Source organism: Ceratotherium simum, chromosome 19 (genome assembly GCF_057802395.1).
Source record: "Ceratotherium simum simum isolate JZ-2026a chromosome 19, ASM5780239v1, whole genome shotgun sequence".
Taxonomy (NCBI): Eukaryota; Metazoa; Chordata; class Mammalia; order Perissodactyla; family Rhinocerotidae; genus Ceratotherium; species Ceratotherium simum.
Window position 1 is genome coordinate 32,657,954 of NC_141918.1, and position 26,496 is coordinate 32,684,449.

Genomic DNA, 26,496 nt, shown 5'->3' on the forward strand with positions numbered 1-26,496 from the left:
AAGGACACACCTGCTTATGTGAGCACATCCCTCTTAGCTCAATGCCCCAACACAGCGAGGAAGGAAGGGAAGGATGGTTGTTATGGCAGTGATGGAGCCCTGTGGGAAGAAGAATGAAACAGTGCTCAGTGACTCCCAGCCAGGCCGTTGGATAGAACCCCGTGGGCAGCTTTGAATAAACACTGATGCCGGGCCCCACTCCACTCCCACAGATTCTAATTTAATAGAGCAGGTTGTGCATCAGTAGTTTTTCAAAACTTCCCAGGTGATTCCAACGTGCAACCCAGATTGGCAGCCACTGACAAAATTTATAAACCTTTGAGGGACACTGGGAGCAAATATTTAGCAATTAGTGACAACGAAATTGGGGCATGAAGCCATGATCACTTTCTCAAGAAGCCTCTAATCTTTCAGTCTTGTAATGCTGGGCTTTAGAAATATAAAATGCAGAGTAAAATTAAACTAGAGTAATAGTTCAGGTCGTTGCAAATAGGCAATGGTCACAGAGTGTGAGCATATCTACAGGAAATGAAAATGCTGCAGAATCCAATCTGTGGGCATAAGGAACAGAGAGGACGCTTAAAACTGTAAAACAACTGAAGTATACCTATTCTGAGCAGCAGTCTTCATTTTTATTTTTAACTATTAAAAAATTTATTTTCGGGCCGGCTTGGTGGCGCAAGCTGTAAAGTGCGTGCGCTCCACTGCGGAGGCCCAGGGTTAGCCAGTTCGGATCCTGGGCGCACACCAACGTACTGCTTGGCAAGCCATGCTGTGGCTGTGTCCCATATAAAGTGGAGGAAGATGGGCATGGATGTTAGCCCAGGGCCAGTCTTCCTTAGCAAAAAAAGGAGGATTGGCAGATGTTAGCTCGGGGCCAATCTTCCTCACACACACAAAAAATTTATTTTCCCTCTTTAAAATGCCATTTATCATAACATTATTTCTTACAGATTGTGTGCCATGAGTGCGTGTGGGTGCGCACATATTTTCAGTCTACCTGAGCTTGTACGTTTCTCAAATACTTGAAACAGAATTTAGAACAATTGCATTTTGGGCTTGTAAACTCCCAAACCTCAAAAGAATCACACACATACTCCACACACCCCGTATCCACTTTTTATTTCTAGTCATTTCTAAATTTTCGAATTTACAGATGTATCTGAATTTGATACACCACCACCCCCTGGTGGAAATCTATAGAAAAGAACCCGCACTTGATTTAATTGGGAACTTGAGTAGCTGAGAGGGACGATTAAGACATTCCAGTACTAGTTCTGGTTCTGGAGTGTGCTCTCTCTCTCTCCCTCTTTCTCTCTCCCAGCACAACGTTATTGTCAAACAAAACCATATGCAAAAGCTTAACGAACAAAACAGTAAAAACGGAGCTGTGCTGGGGGCTTTCTCGTTCCCTTGTTCTCATTGCCAACCCCACATCTCCCCCCAGGATGTCCAGATAGAACTTACTATCACTAAACATGTCGTCTCCCCAAAAAATTAAAATTAAAATTACGTCTATTTCTCCCAAGCTTTCCTACCTCAATGAATAGCACCTCCTCTACCATTGACTCAAGCCAAAAACCCTCCTGAGTGTTCACAATGCACATGAGCAGATTAGAGGCTCTGAGTAAGCCCAAGTCAAGACACCAGGTTAGATTGATTTAATTCAGCAATTTCCAAACAAATTTTATTATGAGACACATTCTCCTTCCTCCTCAATACTTTTTAGCAACTTACAGAAAACTCTTTGGTTATATTTCATTTAGAATGATTGTTCTGTTTTAATTAGCAAATTAGCTCTTTGGCTACACAAGCTATTCAATCCTGAAAAATGCTTGGGCGAAGTCAACCATCCAACAAGCCAGCTCTCAGTCATTTGTGGTAATGGAAAGTACGCCCCTTAGGTGATTGACCCCAGACAGCTATTGAGTTGATGCCACTTCTGTAGGCAACTTCATCCCTTTCTTCTACGATCATTACCAGCCAAAGGGAGGAAGAGATTGCCACTAGGATTAGCAGGAATCACGCTTTGTCTTCCATCAAATGTAATAAGCTTGAATTGCGTGATCACTGTGTAAATTTATTTAGAGGGATTATAGTGTTCATTTGACTACAACCTAAGAGCATCATGGGCAGCTCTGCAACTGACAGGGAGTTAGTTAAGTGTTTTCCATACATTATTTCCTCCTGTGGATTTATGAGCCAAAAAGTATTAAAATCTCTACAGCTTCCAGCATCCATATAAATTAGCATAGATCCCTGGACACCAGATCTAAAAGAAATCTTACACTATAGCAAGTATTTTTAACAAAAATAGAGCTTTATGCTCTATGTCATTAGTACTGACTTAAGTCTAGTACTAGATTAGATTAGTACTAGTCCTAAGTCTACTGATACATATTGCATTATTTCTAATTTTGAAAGCAAAGTCATGTTTAATTAAATTTTCATGCAATGGAAAAGTTATTTAAAGGTGTTCTGGTGCTTAAATTGTATTTTGATCAATAGTCTGCAGGGCCATTTGCTGTCATTTCGTGTCATCTACAGCTTTGACTTGGGACTGGGGGTCCTGAGGTCTTGGGCACACTCACTCACCAGCTGGGCGGCCTCCAGAGCAGTGCCCCAGTGCATGGAGAAGCCCCCGCTCCCGTGGCCATAGTGGTGCACCACAGGCAGCCTCCGGCCCTCCCGGGCTAAGAGCTCTTTCTGCAGCCGTATGCCTGGCCTGGAGGGCCTCAAGCCCACCTTCTCCCTCATGTTGCGGGCTCCATGGAGGGAGGGCTCAAGAGCACAGCATCGGGAAAAAATATCTCTGCTAGTTTCTGCATCTGGGGACAGATTCCAGTCTCCTTTTTGCCTAGTTCCACCCAGGGTTACATCGGATGCACCCGGGTAAATATATGTCAGCCCACTCCCATCTCGGATAAAATGTTTCAACCAGGGAGCCTGAACTTTGAGCACTTGGCCCCTCACGGGGAAAATCTTCGAGTCTCCCGCAAGCTGTCTGCTTCCAAGGCCTGAACAGTTGACCACGATGTCAAAGGATGGGTGAAGCTCCCACAGGTCTTCTATCCGCTGGGTGAGCATCAGGCCCCCACTTCTTTTGATCCTGGGGAGAACGAGAGACCTGAGGTGAGCCTTAGGTGCCTCCTGCTCAACCCCTCATGGGAAGTGACAGACAGGATCACGGAAGCAAGGGGCCCCGGCAGGCCAAGTTCCAGCCATCGACCAACCCACATCCTAGGAAACTGGGGATTCCTAAAGATGAACCTAAATAAAGACCTATTTCAAAAATTCGAAACAAAAGAAATTGTGTGTCTTGTCCTTTTTATGTTTAGTAGAGTTTCCATATCATTCTAGATGCTAAATAAATACCAAGTTAATCTGGCGTTTTAAATACCCAAGCATTTCTTGTTTATGCCATTTATTTAGCACCTAAATTTACTGCCTGGGACATTTTGTCTCATATTGTTAACTCTTGCATGTTCCTTTGTATTAGTCAGGTCTCCCTAACTAGATGGTTGGGACAGGGGACACATGCTCCCTCCTTACATCTGCCACAGGGATGTTAGCATGAGAGGAACACAGAATATTCGCAGCTGATGGAATAAATGACAGTTGCAGTTGATAATGATTTTTTGGACAAAGTGCATCAATAACAAAAAGAAATAGAATTCTTTCTTTTTTTAAATTGGGGTAAAATACACATAACATAAAATTCACCATTTTTGACCATTTTTAGGTGTACAGTTCAATGGTATTAAGTTTAATACATTCACATTGTTCTGCAACCACCACCATTCATCTCCAGAACTTTTTTCATCTTGCAAAACTGAAATTCTGTACCCATTAAACAATAACTCCTAAACCCTATAATCTTATTCACAGGTCACTTGTAGAGGATATAATGTGAAAAAAAGACTATCAGCGGCTCTGTTCAACAGATGCAGGTTGGATGCCTGGATGCAAGGTACTGCTAAGAGGGCCCTAAAATGTGTGGGCTCTTCCTCAAGAGCTGACAAAGGAGCTGGGAGATGGGAGTGTAAATACTTGGCAGAATGAAGTAAGTTCCGAATGAGTGGTGATGTAGAATCAGAAAGCATGGGTTTATGTCCCAGTTCTGCCTCACATTAACTTTAAGGTCTTGGCCAACTCAGCTCACTTCTCTGACCCTCAGTTTCCTCATCTGTGTCATGGGGGTGATACCTCACTTGCCGGACTAAGAGGATGGCTGTGAAGTTCAAATGAAATAATGGGCATGACAGTACTTCGAAAGATATTAAGCACAATACATTCTAGGGGACTGATATTAATAAATTATAAATTTATCAAGGGCAGAGACCATGTCTTATGCTGCTATGACCCAGCTCAGTGCCCAGTACCTAAAGGGCTTGACATAAGTGTTGGCCAATACTGAAGACAATGTGAAATCCTGGTTTGAGTGTATGACGGTTAATTTTATGTGTTGACTTCACTGGGCCATGGGGTGCCCAGATATTTGGTCTAACATTGTTCTGGGTGTTTCTGTGAGGGTAGTTTTGGATGAGATTAACATTTACATTGGTAGACTGAGTAAAGCAGATTGCCCACCCAAATGTGGGTGGGCCTCATCCAATCAGTTGATGGCCTGAATAAAACAAAAAGGCTGATCCTCCACTTTCGAACTCGGACATCAGCTTGTTCCTGCCTTCAGACTCAAACTTAAACATTGGCTTTTTCTGGGTCTCAAGCCTGCCAGCTTTCAGACCAGAACTACACCATCTGCTTTCCTGGGTCTCCAGCTCGCCAACTCACTCTGCAGATCTTAGGACTTAGCCTCCATAATATCTACACATATACTTTATATATACTATATAGAGAGATAGACGTCAATATATATACATTCTATTGGTTCTGTTTCTCTGGAGAACCCTGACAAATACTGAGTGGTGCCACACTGGCACCCTCTCTCTCCAACAGCTGCAACTCAGGCCTGTTCCAGGGAGAATCTGGGAAGGGCTGACACCAGAAATGTGGGTAGAGTGTTGTTGCCCTACCTGCCCTTGAGAGAGCAGAAGTGGTCATGCCAACAGTTCTGAGTACCATCTGCCTTCAAGGCCAGATAAAGAGAGGTTTAAGGCTGAAAGGAAGCATATGACAAGGCAGAAACTTCCAGAGCATAAATAAGAGATGTCTGTGAAAGTGGTAAACAATGGCATGGTTTGACAGTCGATTTTAACTTAGCAAGGAGAAACTCTTTGAAGTGATTCCAACTTTCCACTCCTACTTCTTGACTGGAAAGTTCAATTGAAACTTGCATTAAGATCAGCAGGGGGCCGGCCCCGTGGCTTGGCGGTTGGGTGCGTGCACTCCGCTGCTGGCGGCCCGGGTTCAGATCCCGGGCGCGCACCGACGCACGGCTTCTCCGGCCGTGCTGAGGCCGCGTCCCACATGCAGCAGCTGGAAGGATGTGCAGCTATGACATACAACTATCTACTGGGGCTTTGGGGGGAAAAAAAAAAAAGATCAGCAGGAAGCTGGCTGTCTTCTGACACTGGTTCCCATTTCTAGAAAGTGCTGCAAATGGATGAGAATGGAAGACACCCATTGCTGCTCACTGCATCTTAGATCCTGACCCCAACAGCTCAGTTTCCTATTCTGTAAAATAGCAGCATTGGCTTATATCAGTGGCTTTCCACCTTCTCCCTCATCTGGCTGAAGGGTGAGATGCTGGGGGTGGGGAAGAGGGCATGGGTGGCCTGAGCAGGTCTCCATCTTCTCAGTCTCTGCATCCCACCCCAGCCCCTGCTACCCTACCTCTGAAGTATCTCCACTGAACAAGAACAGTTGGAAGCCTCTGGATTAGGTACATTTATTATTCGACAAATATTTGCTGAGGGCCTGTACTGTGCCAAGCAGAGCTAGGCTAGAAGAACTCGAAGGCTACCTCTTGCTCTAAGATCATACGAACAGGTGGTGCGTGTACTATTAAATGCAAGCTGTTATTTCAAGCAGCAATGCTCCAAACCACAGAACTTAAGCTCTACGCACTGGCATTTGTACTCTATGCCACCTTGCTCGTTATTCTGAAAATCCATGGAAGACAGTGTGTCATTTACCCGAGACAAGGAAACCAAAGAAAAAAACCTGGCAACATCCACACTTTAGGGCCCCTGAGAACCTATAAAGCCAATAGACTACTTTTTGGTGTAACTAAAAGTGGTTAAAAGAGAGAGAATGAGGCTGGGGCTACTGTCTTGTTTGTTTCTTTTCTAAGTAAAATAGTTCACAGAAAGTATTTCATGCAGAAAATTTTATGGTCACAAGTTTTCAACTCTCTCAGTGGAATAAACAAGTTGGCAGCTTAAATTATGTTTTTTAAAAATATAACAATAAATGAGTGTTTTTAAAGGTAAGATCACTGTGTAAAGTTTCTTTTTTTCCTAACACTGGCATAGAAAGAGGAGTAAATTGGAATTTTGTGGCATTACCGACATTTTGCGGTGTGTTTATAATCTTTAGGATAGTGAACATACAGAAAAGACTTTTACAAAGAGTTTAGGAAGGCTCTACCCTTGACCAGTCATATGACCTTGGTCAAGTTACTCAACTCTAAACTTTAATCCTCCATCCACAATTTGGAAATAATAATACTGACTTCATAGGCTCATTGTGAAAATAAAATGAGATAACATTTGGAAGAAGGCTAACACGGTGCATAATACACTGCAGTTGCTCAATAAAGGTATTTTAATAAGAAAAAATAGGGTTTAGGGATGTGTTACACTACAGTAAGACCTGGTATCTCATATATGAGTATGCTTGCCCTCCACACCCATATATCATTTACGTTTAATTATGTTTTAGAGCCTCTAAGAATGACATTTGGATTTTAAAAAAATGTTTTCTATTGATCGTTATTTGGATATTATTTGGTTTTGCTTTTAACAGATTGTGAATTCCATGTGTTACTACTTAAACATTATGTTCCATATTCTAACCACCACATTAGAACTCAGAATTATTTCCTAATTCAGAGAAATAAAGGAATTTACCAGCCTTGAGATTTGAGCAAATTTCTTAAACTCACTGAACTTGTTTCCTCAACTATAACCTAGGGATAAGAGTGCTGAGCTCACAGGGTTTTTATGGTGATTACGTAAGAATTCAATAAATACAAATGTCCTTCTTTTCTGCTTCAAGGGCACCCTGCTAGTTGAGCTACTAATGAAAGTCCACCCCTTACCTGGAGACTTCGTAAATTATCATAGGGAATGGGCTCTTGGAAGTCAGGCTTGCTGTACTGGGTCCCTCCCAGGCCTTGTATTCCAGGGAAAAACTTACTGAACGTGCCCAGGGACCAGTCATCCTTGCGCTGTTGCAATGTGACCGCGTGGTGATGCCCCGTCATTATTGTCTATGCCCCGGGCAATGCATCAGGATGACACCAGGTGTAGGAGGGCACTGGACTTGGAAGCTGGATGTTAAACTGGGTGACCGGCACCTACAAGGTGCTTTTAGAACCATACGATGCAGTTATTCTGGAGGTTTAGGGTGACATAGTGGGGGGTATAAGAAGTTTGGTGACTTTCCTCTTGGGGCTTCCTGCAACTGAGTAAGACCTCATCCTGGATAGGGAGAATACTATCGCCCTAAACTCCTATGAGGAAATGGGGGATGGAGAGATTCAAGAAGCCGTGCCCACTAAAGCCCCAGCCCAATGTCCTCTGCCCATCACCCTAAAACCTAAGAGCGCGTGTTTTCATCAAACCGAAAGTCAGCCCTCTGCTGGACTGCATCAGCCTGACCCATAAACACGGGGATGGTTGTCTTCAGGGCCCTTCCTTCAGTTCACTGGGAGTTTGAGCAAGAAGGGAAATTGAGCAGACTGTGCCACTGAGAAGAACACGGGCTCCAATAAGCATTTCTTTAAACACACACACACACACACACACACACACACACTCACACAACCTCCCAGGAGCACAGGGGAGTCCCCTCATTCCCTCCATTCTCCTGGAACTAGAGGCAACTCCTGCACTCCACCTCCTATCCCCTGCCACAGCCCAAGCTATGTGAGAGAGGAACCCTGGGCAGCTCTAAACGGGGAGGTGGGGGTTCTGGTGTGGAGATGCCGTGCCGGGGAGGGGGACACCTGGTAAAGACAGGACCCTGGTGAGCTCGCCGCGTACAGAGGGAAGGGGCTGCTTGGACAGCAGCACTGGGCAGCAGGGGCTGCAGGAAGGAGGCAGGGGCGTTGGAGTGGGAGGGCAGGGCAGGAAGGGGGGTGCAGACCAGCAGGAACAGAACGAGGGGTGCAGCAGAGCCAAGATATTGCCCTGGAACCCGCACGCACCTGGAATGCATTGGCTGAAACTTAGACCTTCATTATTTTTGGAACCTGATGAGTAGAAACTGGGGGAAAAGTTTTTTTTGCCATTTAAAATTTCTAAGTGCTTTCCATCTTGCCAAAGGTAGACATTTAACAGTCCTTTGTTAAGATTTTAACAGCTTATACCTTTTTTCTGGGAATGTTATCCAAATAGACCTCTGAGTTATGCAAATATAAAGTAAAAACTCTCACTTAAGTGTCTAAGACGACTCTGTGGTGAGAAGATACATGATTGTCTGTGGGAAGGCCGAGATGCTTCTCTGCAGATCAGATTGCTTTTGGAAAATCTGTGTCTCCGCCAAGGATGGTGGAGGGAGGAGGGGGTGGCACCGTGTTCTTTCCCAAGCTGGCTCCTCGGACTGGCTGGAGCTTCCTCTGTTAGAGGGCGAGGGTCAGAGCCTGAGGGGACTGATTCTGAGAGAACTGGTGATACTCAGACCTGAGCGGGGCTGCTGTGGAGCCCGGGGGGAAAGGAGGGTGTTCAGAGCTGGGAAGAGGACATTTCTCCCAACCTTTGCATGGAGCCTAGCTCCTCTCTGGCCCCAGGAAGGACCAATGACAGCAGAGACAGGATCTATAGCTTAAAGTTTGTTGGAATGAGGGAAACAGCATTGAGTTTTTGAGTTACTGCGTGAGGATAGCTTGGAGAGGAGAGAAACGGTGAAGAGATAGGAAGCCGTTGCTGCAGTTTGGAGAGAGACAGAACAGCCGGGAGAGGATGGTGGTCAGGGCCCTAGAGGGGACGGCTGGCTCTGCAAGATATTTTACATCAAGAATTTGTTAAACCTAGTCCTTCTATTATGTATTATTTGCATATTATTAGACATAGTCAATTAAAAAATTAATCCTTGCTTCAAGCCTGAAGAATGACACTTTACTAACAGTGATCAGAAAATTAACTATTTTCAGTCTTTTTGTCTGAAGATGAGGGGGAAAAAAATAGTGACACTTGATGTAGCTATACCTAAAATAGCTTACCATAGTTAGAATTTTAAAAATGCATTTTATGTTTACAAAGCAACTAAGTATCTATATATCTATACATATGGTCTAATTTTGACCTGACAGCATTATCTCATCTGATGATCCAATCTTCGTTCATTCCTTTGCAATGCATGTTCTAATAAAGTAAACTGCATTCTATCTCCCACTTCTCAGAATATCCGTGTCTGCCTTGTCCACTCCAGGAACTTGTATTAATCACGCTAAGCCTGTTCAGGCGTGGAGCAGCCTCTGGTCCCTTTGGGGAAGGAAGTAGGATGAGGCCCAAGGTTTCTATGGGCAGGGTGGTCCTGGAGGAGAGCAGCCGTGCATCCTTAGTCCGTCTAGCAAGTGTGGTTTCGGGAAACAAGTTCACCTCTGCAGCTGCCTTAGGGCGGCTACTGAAGCCCCACTGGAAGCCCCAAGACTATTGCACCCCACACAGACTCCATCTATACCCTGCTAACTTTGTTGCCATCATCAGAAAAAATGAACATCAACATTTTCCACCTTCCTGGCTGGTGCCCTCACAGTTCATCTTTGCACAGCCAGGGAGAAAGGGGAGTGCTCACATTAGACTGTGTCTGGGACCATCTTTTGCCCATTGCACCTCTGGTTTGGGGCTGGATGGCAGATGCTGAGAGGGGAGGAAATCCATAGAGGCCTGGGAAAGGAAGGCTGTACTCTAGCGGCATGGTGTGTGCTGGGCACAGGGGATCAGGAATCTGCTGCACACAGGAAGGGACCTTCGCAAGTTGGGCATGTGTAAGGCAGGGATGATCTGTACCATTCCTAATGTACAATCCATGTTTCTGTCCAACTGTGGCTGAGGGAGCCACAGGAGTTCCTTTCTTGGCACCGCTGTGAGTCAGGCCAAGTGGGAGAACAGAAGCTATAGGAGATGGGAGACTGAAGGCTGTCCCAGGGCCAGTAAGAGAGAGGACATATTAGATGAGTGGGGAGGAAAGTACAGAGAGAAGCTCACTGTGGTCAGTGCTGTGGGCAGCGCGAGGCCTACTCAGGGCTACAGAATAAGGCGTGGCCTACTGGAAAGACACAATGCACCTAAGTTCCGGGGTCCCCAGCACAGAAACCGGGCATCCAGCTTCCTGGATGTCATAAAGGAAGGACGATCCTGGTTCCCCTGGGATGATTTATTTAGGTAGGATGCCTGGCCGAGAGACAGGCTCAGATGACTTATTGCCTCTGTGATTCATTTCCTGGAAGGGGCAGTAAAATGCAACAGAATATGACTCCGCTGGCCGAAGATATAAAACATGATCCGCGTGGCTGTTTAAACCTCAGGGTGTTTTGTTTGTTTGTTCTGGAGATAGTTGGATATATGGTTTCTGTTTTTGTTTTTGTTTTGAGAGGGAGATGATCCCTCTGTTCTTTGAAAAATGCTAAAGATCTAATTCATGGTTAAAAACATTGTTTTCTTGCTTGGAAGATTATATTATATTCAGAAGGATAGAGCTTAGGTTGAAGCCATTGTTCACTCGGCCTACTGAGTGAAATGCCCGTTTTTGAGTCAGGACACTGAAGCCAGAACACTCACCTTGTGTAGAAGGGGCACAGGAGGCAACAAAACAGACCCTGGACGTGAGGAACAAGCAGAGATTGTGTGGCTTCCCAGCTGGGTTGCCTCTGTGGACAAGAGTGGGTGGCAGCCCAAGGGTAAGCCGCGGGGGTCCCACCCACCACTATGACGCTGCCCTGCCTCCCTCCTGGCCTGAAATCCTCGCCTGAAAGGCTTGCCTCGGGCTGAGAGGAGGCCCTGCCCTACGAAGCCTCCTGCCAGAGGAAAGGGGACCCACTTCCTCCTCCACATTGGCCTTCTGGCCAGATGCCAGGCCCTGAGGGAAGGGGGGACAGCTAATCTCCACAGAGAGAAGGCCCTGCGTGCTGTCTGTGCAGGCCCCACGTTGGGGGTCAGGAGGAAGCATGAGGTATCAGGGGCACAAGGGGGTGCTGAAAGGTGGGATGTGGGGTTGCTAGGACAAACATCTCCTCCGCATGGCTTCCCTGCAGTAGACTGTGTGTACCGTCTGCCTGAGGACTCGTGTCCCAGACCCGTGCCCCTGTCATGGTGGATGTGTATCTCAAACAAATGGACTGAAAAAGGCCTCCCCAGGACTCCATGGGGGACAACAGCAGTCCCTAGGACCTCTTCTCCCTGACTTTGTCACCTAAAAACAGACAGGAAGCAGCGAGCTCCAAGGCACGAACCCCAGCTGGCTGGTCATCAGGCCTGATGGCACTGCAGTCAGGAGGTGGCTCCCACTGGCACAAAGTACCACTCACCGGGTTATTTTAGGTGGAGTAAAATGCTGACAGCAGGCTTCCAACTAATGAGAGGGTATAGGGATTTTTCCCAGGCCTTCATCCCACAGTTAGAGATTAGGCCTGAAAATAAGGTTATTATGGAAATAAGGGGCCTATTTTCTAGAAGGTGATACTTCAGAAGCAGCCAGAACAAATTGTTCAGATAATACTTGTTTCCATGTGAAAACAGTTGAGGGTGGCCCCACAGCTAAAACATTCATTTTTAGCCAGAGAGGGAGAGCAGCTGGGACGGAGAGCAGCCGTGCTGGGGACTGGCCCTAACTCACTGTCCAGCCTGGGGACAGACACCCCTACCCACCCAAGGGGGACCTTCCTACTGCCCAGGGCAGCCACAGGCAAACCGGGAGACTTATGAAGACTCCTCAGAGGAGGTGACACGTAAATGAGGGTGAAGCTGGCTTTCCTGCATCCTCCCCTTCCCGCAGCGACACCCCTTCTGCCACCTCTTCCAGTGCCCTGAGCCTCATGCTCCCTCTCGGCCCCATCAAAACTCCCCATCTCCCAAGGACCTTATCTACTATCCGTCCCTTAAAGCAAAATGAAAGAAATGCACCCTCTCTCCCAGGAAGAATTTCTGTTTAAGTCTTCTGTCTAGACTTTATATCCAATATATCAGACAAAGATTGGGAGAAACGTCACATCCCCTCCCCCTGATGACCCGTTAGCTCAAGACTATTACTAGGACTTAGAACTTACCCCGGCTAATCTGAGCTGTACCTTCCTTCCACTGGGCCACCTAGAGGACCTGGCTCTGGCCCTTCTCCAGGCATGCATGAGAAGTAGTATGTGGGGCTGAGGGATGTGCTCAGCCACAGTCCTCTCCGTTCACTTCCAGTCCGTGGGCTGGGGACTCAAGATCCCCATCTTCCCTCCCCACCTCCAGTGCCTGCAATGTCTTCCTCCAAAGGGCAGACCATGCCCCTGTGTGCATCCCTGAGCCCAATGGGTGGCCAAGGGAAAGCTGTTTTCAAGGGGAGAGTATGGATGGAAGTTGGGTGTATGGGCTGGGGTCCCTCACAGCATGTGCCTAAGGCCACTTGCTGCCACATTAAGGCGCAGCACTCCCGGAAATCCAAGAATTCGAAATGTAAACTTGGCCTTCTGGCAGTGGTAAGGCACATTTGTTATGGTAAAAGGATAATTATATCTTATTTAACGGTTTGTTAGCTTGATTTAGAACTTCTAAATATTTACACATACGCATGTGGGCTTCTGTTTGTATTCTTGCACAGGCTGGACAAGGTCGAGGAGGGTCTGATGTTGGGTGTGTTCTCTAGCTATACCCAAAATCACAACAGACGGGACCTTCAGGGAACAGAGGGAAGGGGGAGGGAGGAAGAGTAAAGGCTATATATTCTGCACTGAATCCGTAAATTTAAATTGTGGCATTGCCTCAGGTTTCTATTACAGAAAAGATGGAGGGAAATATTCATGAAAAGAAAATATTTTTTCTCCAAATTGAAGTGTGTGGAATCTTGTGCCCATAAGTAAGAAAATGCTAAAAAAAAAAAAAACCAAAAAGCAAAAAACAAAAAACCAGGTGCAGACATGTCAAAAAGGGGCAGCTTGGAAGGGCAACTGGCCAAACCTTAGACAATTTGAACATAAAAATAAATAATAAGAGTAATAGACTATAACCCATTGAATAAAATAGGAATCTGTGAGTCCATAGTGATATAAATAAATATAGGAAAAGGAAAAGCTCTTCTAGAAAGAGTTAGAAAATTATCACTTGGCAAACATTATAGTAATGACTCAGGCAAGAATCATCAATGGATACTAAAACTAGAAAGTGACAGTTTGATGAGGAACAGGATATTTACACAGCCCCAAGGTATATCCTGACAAAGCATTTAATAATTACAAAGGGGAAAAGTAGTAACTTTGCCTTGGAGATACCTGGCAGGCCAGGTGATCAAAGTTCACATCACCAGCTGGGGACAAACTGACACCATGTGCCTCCTAGTATGGTGCAGTAAGGATTCAATGTTCCTTCTATCCACCAAAAATGCATAAGCTCAACCTGATCATAAGGAAACCTCAGACAAACCCCAATTGGGGGACATTCTACAAAACATCTGGTCTGTACTATTCAGAGTTGTAAATCTCATAAAAGACAATGACTAGACACTAAAGAGACATGACAACTAAATGCAACATGTGATCATGGACTGGATCATGGACCAGATAGACATAGATATCTATCTATATATATCTGTATAGATATATATACAAAGGACTTCATTGGGACAATTGGAAAAATACAAACAAGGTCCACAGAATATAGTATCAATATAAATATCTGGATTTTTTTTATCATAGTACTGTGTTTATGTAAAAGAATACCCTTGTTCCTAGAAAATACAAGTAGCAATGTTTAGGAATAAATAGGGGCATAAATGGTGCATCATGTATACAACTTACTCTTAAGTGCTTCTGGAAAAAAAATGTATGAAGAAGAAAGGGAGACAAAATGAAAAAGAAAATGTTAGGAATTTGCATGAAGGGTTTACAAGAGTTCATTCATTTCCCTTACCTCTCTTGTCCATTACCATCCCTGACCCATTCTCTGGCCATCCCCACACAGAAAAGCTCTTGGCCATCCCTTGACAGTCTCTGTGATGGGAACAAACACTCTGTAGCATTCTCCCTCACCCACCTCTTCCTGATCTGCCGGAGACCACAGGACTCCAGTCAGGTTTTCTACAGACCTTCCTGAACAACTGAGACAAAAGTCCAAGATGAGGAAGCCATACAACAGACTTGGGGATAATAAAGAAACTTCAGCCCAAGAGAACTAAAAATGCCAAAAATGATAAAACTCTCTAATGACACCTCATTTTTTATACCCAACATTTTGTACATGTTCTTCTATTTCATTTTTTTATCATAATCAAAAAAGTTATGCACCATATTGACAGTAAACTTCTGCCACTTTTGGCGTGCCTAATGATTTCCCCTTATGTGAATTTAATTAAGATAAAATATATGATACCTCAACTTCAAACCACTAGCATTAGCACTTCCAATTTTCTATTTCCAGTCATTTTTATGATATAAGGACAAAAATGAATACTCCATATCATTGCCACCCAGAAAATATGGCGATGCTGCTGAAACGTGAGTGTTGGCTCATGAGCAACTCCATCATATGATGGCTCAAAATGTTCATCAGCTGATGTATGCAGGTTCAAACTGAGCATACAAACAGTGGTTTATGGGCCAGTGAACAAGGCACAGAAGTGTGGGTTTTATGAAACTGGAACTTACAAAAGTAAAATGTCCCATATAAATTGCTAAGAGGTAAAAGTGAGAAGAGCACTTACAAAGCTACAAACACACATCATGATGCTCCTGACATGAGCCTAATAGACTTAGGCTCCCTCCTCTGTGCTCCCAATCCACCCTCAAAACCTGTACTAAACCCTCCCATATGTGTTACTGTAATTGTTAATTAACATATATAAACACACGCACACGTATATACACACATACACACCATCACTCCCAATAGACTATGGTTTCCTTAAGAAAAGTGATCATAGTTGATCCTTTCTTGACCATTTTCTAGCACAGTGCCGAGTTTATATATGTGTTCAACAAAGAATTGTGGAATTAATGAATTGTACGAATGAATTATCCTATAGCCTACATAGGGGACCAGATCATTGTTGCCACTGCTTACCTCAAGTCACTTTTTCAACATTTATATAATAATGTTCATTGTTCCTATTCATCTACCAAATATACAGATTTGGGGATTGGAAGTGTCAAGGTTTCACAACCCTCAATACGCATGCAATTTCCAGACTAAACTGAAGAGAGATTTATTGATGTGTCTCAAATAAAAATGCTCTCAATGTGTTTCCTAACTAACTGGAAACAGGAATTCGTGAAAACCAAACCAAAATGCAATGTCAAGATATTTGGGGCTGAACTTGGTGAGGAAGCAAATACCTAATTTAAATAAGCCCTCAGTTTTAGAGCTCTTATTTATAACAAAGAAAATAATGAAGCTATTTTCTTTATCACTAACGAGAAAAAAAATTCAAAAACAATTTATAATAAGCCTAAAATTCTCTCATCCAAAGAACTAGAGTAATTATAATTTTATAGCTGGAAGTGTACTCTCCAAAATTCTTCATTTTACAGATAAGGAAACTAAGATACTGTTTCAATAAGTGGGTTTTATTGGGGGGAAGGAGGCCAAATCGTGCATCAAGGTGCACACTAGAAGTAGAAGATGGACGTGTTACTAGCAGCGTGGCGTGACTCACTCCTTGTGACACAAACGCTGTCTTCAGACTGTTTTACAAAGCCCTAGACATTTGTGAGCAACAAGGCACACTGGAAAAGAGCTCTGAGGGACCACAAAGAATTGTCAGTATGTATTTTATGAATAGCTATGCAGTTATTTATGGCTATGACAGATAAAGAAAGCAGCAAAGAGCCCTTTCAACTGACCTTTTCTCCAACCATGGCAGGTAGGCAGGGCCTTCACATTTCAGGGTCGTAAAAGCTTGACCAAACACATGTTGGGGGAATTTCTTCAACTCAGCCTTGGTCATCTTTCGAAATCCCAGAACCACGTCAGCCCAGAACGGCACTTCTTCAGCAGGGATGCTCCGAAATATCTGCCAACTCAAACATATTAAGTGGAAAATTTTCTTGAAATTTTGTGAAATGACACATTTCTAGGAACCCCATGTGACATTCTCTAAATCATTTAAAACACATTCCTGTACACATAAAGGGAAAAAGATCTATTCTTCCATTCTCTTGGGTTAAGATAACTCAGTAGCTAAATTTAAAATCTTCATGATTGGGGGGAATAAGACATTTCAAAAGTAGTGTGTCTTTTAAAGATTGAATTTAATTCTCTTTTTCTAAAAGGCTCTTGCTCAGATTTTCTTTATTTACTTATGACTGCATTTCTGAGGAAAAGTTTTCCTGTTTTGCATAATGCTTTACATAAATTATAAGTAAACCATCAAAAGTTTAAAGATTGGCCTCAATTCTGACCAAAATATCTAAATTGGAATGAGCAATGGTGGGTGTGCAGAAGGCAGGGGTGCAAATTATGAGTTAAGTTGTAGGTCATCACCTTTAGCTCTTAATGGGAGAAGCAAGTGTTGTCAGGAGGAGCCTGTTATCACTAAGTCACCAGCACGGTTGGAAGTGGATGAGGCTGGAATGATATTGGTTGTTAACAAGAAGCCTGTAACAGTGCTACCAATAGCTGCTAGGCATGTTTGGATTTATAAGTATTGGGTTGTTTTCATCAATAGGAATAAATGTTCTAAATCATGGCTGCTCTAAAATAGCGAGGAAAATCCTTTGAGTGCTCTACATGGTTGCTAATGATGTGGTCATTAATGTACCAGAATTTATATCTCTAAGTAATCCATTCAAAGCGGTCCCTGTGGAAGGTATAAATGTTGTTTGCTGCAGGGCTCTACACTGGGCCCTCTTGCCGTCTCATTCTGCACAGTCTCCTTGAACTAGATTGCTCTCTTCCGTATCTTCACCATCATCTATAGGCCGAACACTCAGAACATCTCCAGCCCTCTTCTCTCTCCTGAGCTCCAAAACCAGATCCAGACTCATGTTGCCTACTCCGCATTGGGTAAGTCTACCTCCATGTCTCATACATTAACCCCACACACACTCTTCCCCTACCCCTTTCCCCAGTCTTATCCAACTCAGAAAATGGCACCCCATCCACCCACATGCTAACACCCAAAACTCAGAGTCATCCTTAACTCTATCCTCTCTCATCCCCTACATGCCATCAACTCTCAAGACCCATCAAATCTCCTCTTAAGCATTTCTCAAATCCATCTACTCTCTATCCTCACTGTCAACACCTAATTTATCCCACCATTATCTCTCTTTCCACAAATCTGTGCTCCAAACTATAGACAGAATATTTTTGAAATGCAAATGTGATCAGTTACTTCGCTGTGTAAAATCCTTCAATGGCTTCCCATTACCCTGGAATTGTTCAGTCCCTCCAACACAGCACAGTCACTTTAGACTCAGGTCTATACATGCGCTCTTCCCTCTACCTGGAATGCTGCCTCCTCTGTCCCCAACCCTGTCTCTGCCCCCTCACCTCTACAACCTCACCAGACTAATCCACACTCATCTGGATGGTCTCTACTGAAACATTACTTTTTTCCTGGTGGCTTCTCACAACTTCCCAGAGCAAGTTTATTCTCCAGATACATGCTTCCATAGAACTCTGTACTCTTCCCTTGGTAATTTGTGTCTCATTTGTAACTCACTAGATTCAGGACATTCCCTACAGACCATAAGCTACACTAGGGCAGGACTATGTCTGTCTTTCTTAAAAATTCCCTCAACAGGTGTTTATTGAGCATCTACCATATGCCAAGCAGTATGTACTGCATTGCTCCTTTCTATACCCCTGATACCTAGGAGAGTACTGGTACTGATAAATGCTGAATAAATTGTTTGAGGGAATGAATAGATGAATAAGGCTATATACTTATGCCAAAGACGCACAGGACATTTGTGCCCTTATCTTTGCTTGACTGATTCAAGTCCTTTTTGGAAGCAAGTCGGATAACAATCATTCATGTGAGGGAAATAAATCTCTTTTAGAATAGCTTAAAGTACATTCTTTTTAATATCCTCAATGGTGGCAAAGTCTTACTCTTGAAAGGACATTTGAATTTTGGACACAGATGTTTCCAAAAATTACTTAGAGCCAAAGTTTGTGAATTACACTGGGTCGTGTTGGTTTGGGACAAAAAGTTTGGCCATAAATCAGTGAGAACAATTTTTCTATATGGCTCATCAACTAGCTCTGGAGACAGTTATAGTATCAATCCATCTGCAGAAAGTAGAGAAGTAAAAGTTGCTACTTTGGGTACGGACCGTGGGAAATTAGTGACGTCAACATCATTTGGTGTTTGTGATGGTGAGGGCAGGAAAGAAGAGGAAAAGGGTAGAAATCTGCCGGATGCAGGTATGTTCACTAGCAGGAAATGGCAGCAGACAACCTGATTTCAAAAGAGGAGGGAGGAGAGTTTCTCTAAAACAGTACAAAAAAAACACAGTGGTTTTGAGAACTTAGTAAAAGGCAAACATCCCTCTGCTCTTCAGAACGCTGTAGGACCTGACTGTATTATCACACAGGATAATATAGACCACAGTTGTGTTATGCCATAAATTAAAAGTGATAGAATGGTTAGCGATCTCTGTTTAAGAAGATATAGAAAGATATTGTCATATTTTAGGTGCTAGTTGTGCTAGAAATGTTAAATAGGATTTATTTTTTAGACTCATTCATTTAATTATACATGTCTCCTGAAATCCGATATTAAAAATCCAATAGAAGTTTGCTAACCATTTCAGAAATATTTTTTCCTAAATGGCACTTCAAAAGGCAACTTTAGTGACCTGCAAATTTACTTTTTGGAACATCTCATGCTCCAGGGACACCAAATAAATAAGATGTCCCTATCCTGGATCTCTGCACCCATTCCAATATCACACTTGTTTGCTTTCCATCAGTCACATCATTCCCACATAACCCAAGCTATATGTTTTTCTAGCCATATTTGCAAATCACTGCATAATCCCTGAGGAAACTCAAAATAGTATTTGTGATGGGAAACTGTAAAGGTTATCGTTAAAAAGTCTAATATTATAACTTGTTTTTCTCAAGTTCTTTCGTGTAAAGCCTAAAATGTTCTAAATCCTCCCACATCTAATTCCGCACTCTGCTCACAGCAGATACTCAATAATATTTTTATGCTGAAATCTAAAGTCTGTTATGATCATTGTCAATTCTAAAATAATGTCAGATTTCCTCTCTTACCCGGACACCAGACAAACACCAGCATCTCCAGCTTGTGCAGAATTGGCGATTGCAAATAGGTGGTCAAATGTCTCTCTAAACCACTGCTTCTGCTTGGGAATGGGTGTGTCTGTAATCACGCAGAGAAGCAAAGCAGAACAGAAGGGAAAATGAGGATAATGACTATGCTTCAGACAAGTTCCTTCCTAGAAACTGGGAAAAAATTAAGAGGCAGGGAGGGACATTTAGATAAAGTACCACATTGTGTTGGAGGATCTGTCAGCGACCAGAGTTTTGAATGTTGACATGCTGTTGGTTTATGTTCCTATAATGATAAAACAACGGAGGGGAAATCAACCACTCAGGGCAAAATCTGGCATGTGAGCCAGCTGGAAGGTGGTCTTTGGCATTAGGTGTATTCCAGAGGTCTTTGAAGGGCCCATAACCAATCTGAGCAGAAGTTAGTTCATAGCTGAGGCATCCAGCTGGCCATATAGTTGAGATGATAGGAGAAAGGACCCAGGGCCTCTGTCCTGGGGGCTGAAAACATGGTGGGTGACAAGGGGAAATCTGTGGGGCCCAGGTCAACGAGGATAGAGAACAACCTACACATCAGTGGGAAGCCCAGGTTGCTCACTCTTCTGATACAAGGAAACAAGGCCTGCATTGCAGAGCTGAGCTCCTCGAGAAGAGCTCCTTGCAGCCACATCCAAGCCTGCCATCCATCCCCCTCCACTCCATGAAATCATGGACCAGCTTAGAGTAGCATTCCCAGGGTTACCAGGGGTGTACAGGAACCACACCAGGTACCACCTCTCTGTCAGAGTCCCGTGGACCAGTGCTCTCTATCCCTCAGGCATCCCTGCCAAAGCACAAGAGACTGGATTTGGACACAGCTTCCGGAAGGGTGCCAGCCCTGTCAGGGAGGCAATGAGGGTCAGAGTTCAAGACTAAAAATAATAGTGTCCAGTGTAGGCACAGAGAGCAAGCATAACCCAGAGGCACAGACAAATCCAGCTGTGAGGGAAGTATTTGGACATCTGATCTCTAAGGAAGGGTCATGAGGAGGAGTCCAGGGTCAGGCCAGGGACTGGAGAACAGTAATCCTGGGGGGCTGCTATGGGCAGAGCCACAGAGGAGACGAAGGCTCTGAGGCAGAGAAGATGCTGGGTCAGCTCTGCTTGGAGAGATGTCCTTGGGGTTCGTAGTAGAGATGAAAAGGCCCGCGGAGACAACCTGCTCCCCAGACAAAGCCCCCAGGTCAATGAGGGCATTTCAGTAGCAGGGTTTTAAAGCAATTCACTTATTAAAGAACCAAAAAATATTTTTTTCAGTAGTGAGTCTGTGCTGTCATCTTTAAACATGTGCCCGTGTAAACCCAACACTGTATTCCAAAATTGCAGACTGGGGCCACTGGTTTAGAAATAAGGAGGAAATAAATAATAAGCTGCAAAGAGAACGAAATCAGACCTCAGATGGATTTTACCCCATCAACCTAGGCCAGTGTGTGGGGCTGTATTGAAATGCATCCCCCATTCCCATCTCAAACCTTAAAAACAAAATAGTGGCTGCAACTCATACGCTGCAGAAGTCATCCCGAAAAAATGCACAATTCCAATTCAGCAGTGGGTAGAGGAAGCCTGGTGACCTAATTCACGTTCAAGTGCTGGTACAAGAAAACTGTAGCCAGAGCAGCAGTAAAAACAAAAGCAAATGCTGATACAGCACCTACTGTGTCCCAGGCACTGTTCTAAATGCTTTACATGTAGTAACTCATTTAATCCTCACAACAACCCTATAGAACAAGTATGGTCCCCAAATGGTATTGACATTTATGATCACAGAAGGTATTTACCACTGGGGCTGGTCTGAAAGAAGCCCAAAGAGAAGACCAGAGCCCTTATCTAGAAGCATCAGAGAGAAAGACCCTGATCCAAGAACCCCAACCACCTGCCCCAAGGGTGAGCTGGAGCCTCAATGGCCTGGATAAACTCTCAGATGAGCGTCCTTCCTTAAAGATGATTCCATGACTATCAGACAGCCTTCTGATAACCTCACCTGGGCCTGGTGCAAGCAAGGGGGCTCCTGGAAAATGGACACACGAACTCTGGTCACAAGAAAGGCTCCCAGTGTGAGCTAGCATTCTGCAAACACACCAGGCTGCTGTGCTCGTTCCTCGCGAGGCAGCTCCCAGGAGGCACTCCAGCATCACGGTTGCTGATAACGCCAAGATCCTGGACCTGCAACACCAAGGCCACTGCCCTCCCCATCCTGGCAAAACATGGGTTTATTCTCTGTTGGGTGAAACACGCGGTCTCTGGACTAGGAAACACCAAGCACAGGCAAAGGCAGGGATACCATACTGGAAATAGGAGGGTTAGGAAACACATGCAAACCGGATGCTAATATCCAGCCCTCTTCTCCCCCCACCTTCTAGAATACTGCCAGCCAGGCCCTCTCCCTCCCCAGCCTCTCCTCTGGGGAACGTGACCTGCCCAAGAAGAAAGACTTAAACATAATTACACCAGAGGTCCCCCAACTAAACAGCCCTGTCACGTCACTCCAGGGAGGCTCAAGGCAAAAAGCCCTACACAAGTGCTCAGACATTCCCATCCTCTGTTTAGGGTCCTGCTCTTCAAAGTCAGCAGACAAGTAAAGATGACCACATGGCCAAGGAAAACTTGCAACGTGAAAAATGAGAACATCAAACAAAAACATCAAACAACTTGGAGACAACAGAAACTATGCAGGGACAGGAAACTTTTAAAGCTATTATGAGTATCTTCAGAAAGACGAGAAAAGATATTGCAACCATAGGACACAAATAGGATGTTCTAGCAAAGGAAAATCCAGAGAACAAAAAAGAGCTTTGGAATATTGAAAATGCTATAGTAGAAGGGAGCCGAAATAGCTCAGTTGGGAGAGCATTAGACTGAAAAATGCTATAGTAGAAATAAAAAATTCAATAGCAAGGTAAAAAATAAAATTGAGAAAATCTCCCAGAAAGTAAAATAAAAAGAGAAAGAGATAGAAATAGGAGGGGTGGAGGTGGGAGCAGGGAAGCTAAGAGAATTGGAGGACCAGTCCAGGAGGCTCAGCATAACAATTCCAGAAAGAGGGACAGAGGCATCAGGAAGCACAAGTTAACAGCTGAGTAAGTCAAAGACAGCTTCTTGAACTGAAGAACGTGAGTTTCCGGATTAAACGGACAGGGCAATTTTGATAGTCTAGATTGCTGTTTTTTGTAATAAATCTTGTAACCATTTGATTATTCAAACTATGTGCATGTACAACTTTGATTTAAAGAATAAAGACTAATGGGGAAAAAAGAGACTGGAAATGAGGATGTGGAGACAATGAGTATAAACGTCATTCCCTGCAAAGTGATTTTGGTTTCTGTTTCACGCTCTTTCCCTCCTCCTCCTGTTTCATGTGAAGAGTACAGAATGGAGAGGATGCGTGGACATGTTTTAAAAAAATCAATACATCTTTAGGGCTGAATACATACTGACTGATTTTTTTAATACTGGCTTAGAAGTTAGGATCATTTTGGTTCCATTATAAGTAATTTCTGACTTGATGGTCATTACCTGTATCAGTGGAAAGACTTAGAGTTACCAATTGTAGTCATTAGTGCTGTTCACTGAATACTTCTGGCTGTCCACCTTCTGAGAGCCTATAGAACTGCACTTCCTGGCCTCCTTCTGAGGGGTGGGAGCACATGACTAACACTAACACAGAAGTGATGACAGTAGCTTCCTGGTTAGAGCCTTTAATTGCTAAGACGAGACCCCTCAGAGCTGCCTTCCTCCAGTCATGGGTACCCACGACATTCAAGATGGTGACTGCCCTATCACCTTAGGTCACTGGGTGACAAGCAGATCCCTTGCTGATGCTCAGTCAACACGTAGTGTGAGCACACAATAAACCTTTCCTTTTTAAGCTACTAAGATTTGAAGGTTGTTTTTGTCCTGCAGCATAACTGAGCCTTTCTCACAGATGAACCAATAAGATGTTAAAAGCCTACATTACACTTACATGTACATCCAGCTGTCCATGTCAACAGAATTCCACCAACGTCATTCTATCTAACATCTATCCTATCTGACAGAGGAGCTAAAATCCTTCCCTCACCTGGGTAAGCATGAGGAATGAGTATTCCAGCTGCCACATCACTCGTGGTATCAGGAGTAAACTTGTCTGAAATGACGGTAATGGAGCATCGTGGGACCAGTTTGGAAATGCACACAGCGGTAGAGAGCCCCATCAGGCCTGCCCCCACAACTGCAATCCGTACTGTATCCATGGGCCTGTGAGGAGGGAAAGTGTGGGTGTAAACTTTGTTTTAAGGATTATTCCATCCAGTACAAAGTTTGGCCCTGAGGATTCTTTCCTTACGTCCACAGCCTCTCAAAATAAGACCTTTCCTGTCAGCATTTCTCATGGGCTGATATGAGAGCTTTAACTCTTTTTCCATTAAATCTTGGGGTATGGGCAACAAGGACTCAACAGAGTTTTAGACATTAGCCCAAAACCGGCCTAAAGTTGCCTTTAGAACACACAACAGGTAAGTAGGTTTGCATTTAGGGGGAGAATTCTGTTCATTCCACCCCTTTCCAAAGCACTTTCCCTGTGGGCACAACCTAGGGAAGGTTCATGAAGAAAGCGAGGTGACAAGAGCAGCAGAGTTGCAGTCTGGGCTCCTAGAAACTTCCTGAGGAGCAGCCACTGAGAGGACACTACCCACGGGCAATTTAGAACTCAGCTCTTACTGTCTACAAACTTGTTTTTAATTATAACAACGTGACAGAAAGTTTGAACAACTGAACCCCGCGTCTCCTCTTCTGCTCCTCACTCTAACTGGAAACCAACTCTCCCCCCACCCCTTCCCTGACTGGTCACTGTCTTCCTCACCTCCATCCCTCCCACCCTCAGAGATAAGAACTTGGATTCCTTTGTGGATTCGGTCAGGTGCTGATTCTGTAACCTAGGGAGTGACCCACCGTCTCCTAGCCTCAACTCCTTACTTGGTAAACCGGGCCAGATGATTCTTCGTTAGATCCTTTGCGTGGTAAATAAGAGAGACCCACTGAGATTATCTCATAAAGGGGGCTTCTTTCCAGAATTTGTATGGAAAAGCAGGAGGCAGACACCCAGCAGCCTGAGCTGGGCATCCTGAGACTGGCACCTAGTGTGGGCACTAGACGGTTGATGGAGGCTCAACACCCTCCCACCTCCTTGCGGCTAATCAGCAGAGTCCACTGAGGCCTGCTGCACTGTCAGCTTCCCTGCCCACCCTTGCTTCCCTGCTTGTCTTTCTACTCTGTTCCCGCTCTCTGTCTAACTCTCTCTGCAGGTCTCAGGTTTAAACTCCAGAGACAGAAAATGCAATTAGTCCAGTTGGTCATTGCCATCCCTACTGGACAAAGTTCTAGCACCAGGCCAATTTACTGGGCTAAGCCAGCCTATAAATCTACCCTTGGCACAGTTGCCCTTCCCTGTCCAATCAGCAATAGCCAGGGCATTGGGTCTTGTGGCATAAATCATGGCCACTCGCAGGTAAAGATTCACCTTTCCTCAGGAGGGGGTGGGGCAGTTCCCTCTGCTGTGAGCAGGACAAAGGTGGTGGCAATGCTATCTTCCAGCTCGGAAGGTCTCTTGCACTATGATACTTTAACTAAGGTCCTCCCTTGAGGCTTAATCTGTATAATTTCTATTTCTCAAGCAGTATATGCATTTCCCTGGCCATTAGTTAACCTGATTGCTCTCCAGGGGGCTGGCTAGCTGAAAAGGAGCAGGATAGCCAGGGCAGAGGGAAGAGAAGGGAAGGGGCAGGGTAGAAGGCAGCCGCCTGTTCCCTAACTGGCTTTACTATTTCACACTGGCCTCCCCTGCCCAGCAACTTTCTCAAAATAGCTCTGATAAATTAAGTTGAGAGGGAAAGTAATCCGTGGCTGAGAATAACCAGCTGCCAGGGAGGAGAGAAGTGAGCCAGCAAGGTGGGTGCATCTTGGCCCTGTGACCTGTGAATCGATGTCACCTGATCCCGTTAAGACACACCCCCAAGCTCCCGGAGTATGCACAGAATGACCCCTGAGCCACAAGCAGGAGAATTCAAGTACCTGTCTCTGAAAAAGCAGCCTTGGAATCCACAGAAGCCTCTGGCACCAACACTTGTTTTCACAATGAGTGGTAGGTCTAGTGCCCCGAGAGGCTGAGGGAAAGCGAAACTGCCTCCCATTGGGGAATTTATTAAGGGCATTCCCTCTAATCTGACTCTCCATTGGCCTGTACGGCTGTGTCTTTGTCACTCATTCTCCTGAGAAAGGAGCGATTGACCTCATCTTGTGAGCTCCGTGGAGCTGGGGCTCTGCGGAGCCCTTGGCAGCTGGTCCTCCCTTAGCAGCACTTCTCTTCCTAGTTTACAAACCCTCCATCTCATCACCAGCCTAGGATTTGTAGGTATGGTAAACAATGGGTGAACCTGTCCAGCTTCCAGCAAGTTCCAGCTAGAAGCAAATACTAGTTTCCTCATTTGGCTGCCCAGAGTTAGCTGCCATCTCCCAAGGGTGCCTGGCTCTGCTGGGTCAGCTGGTGCGGGTGGCAGTGGCGGGTGCCGAAGAGTCAGTGAGATTTGGGTGGACAAAGAAGAGGAGTGAGGGGAATACCAGGAGGGAGGATGGTGTGAGCAAAGCCACAGAGGCAGGACGTTCAAAGGGAGCTGAGGAAAGTGAGTGGCTCCATGGGGAGGTCTGTGCGCGAGCAGAGTGTGCAAGCGCTGGAAATCTGGCTCGGATGGAGGACTGTATTTGAAAAATAATGGGAGCCCTGGAAGCTATCTGAGAGGGTGCCTTCTTCTCCCTGCCCAGGTAAGGGCTCTACTTCCCTCTGCAAAGCAAGAGGAGGAGGAAACTTTTAGAAATGAAACCAAGAAAGCTGTGCGTTTACAGCTAATCTTTTACTTTGTGCT

At 44.7% G+C, this 26,496-nt stretch overlaps 1 protein-coding gene across 2 annotated transcripts; it reads right to left on the reverse strand.

Annotated features, from left to right (window-relative positions):
* Positions 1-1,675: 1,675 nt before the first annotated feature.
* Positions 1,676-25,788, reverse strand: DDO (D-aspartate oxidase). 2 transcript variants are annotated; one of them, XM_004422210.3, is made up of 5 exons: positions 25,649-25,788; positions 23,661-23,836; positions 19,548-19,656; positions 16,163-16,339; positions 1,676-3,109 (listed from the first exon to the last, which is right to left on the reverse strand). In XM_004422210.3, exons 1-5 carry the CDS (start codon positions 25,786-25,788, stop codon positions 2,542-2,544), a joined length of 1,170 nt encoding a protein of 389 aa, XP_004422267.2. In that variant the 3' UTR covers positions 1,676-2,541. The 2 variants fall into 2 exon arrangements, with proteins under 2 accessions (XP_004422267.2, XP_087299870.1); XM_087443744.1 differs by lacking the exon at positions 25,649-25,788.
* Between the last annotated feature and the right edge of the window lie 708 nt (positions 25,789-26,496).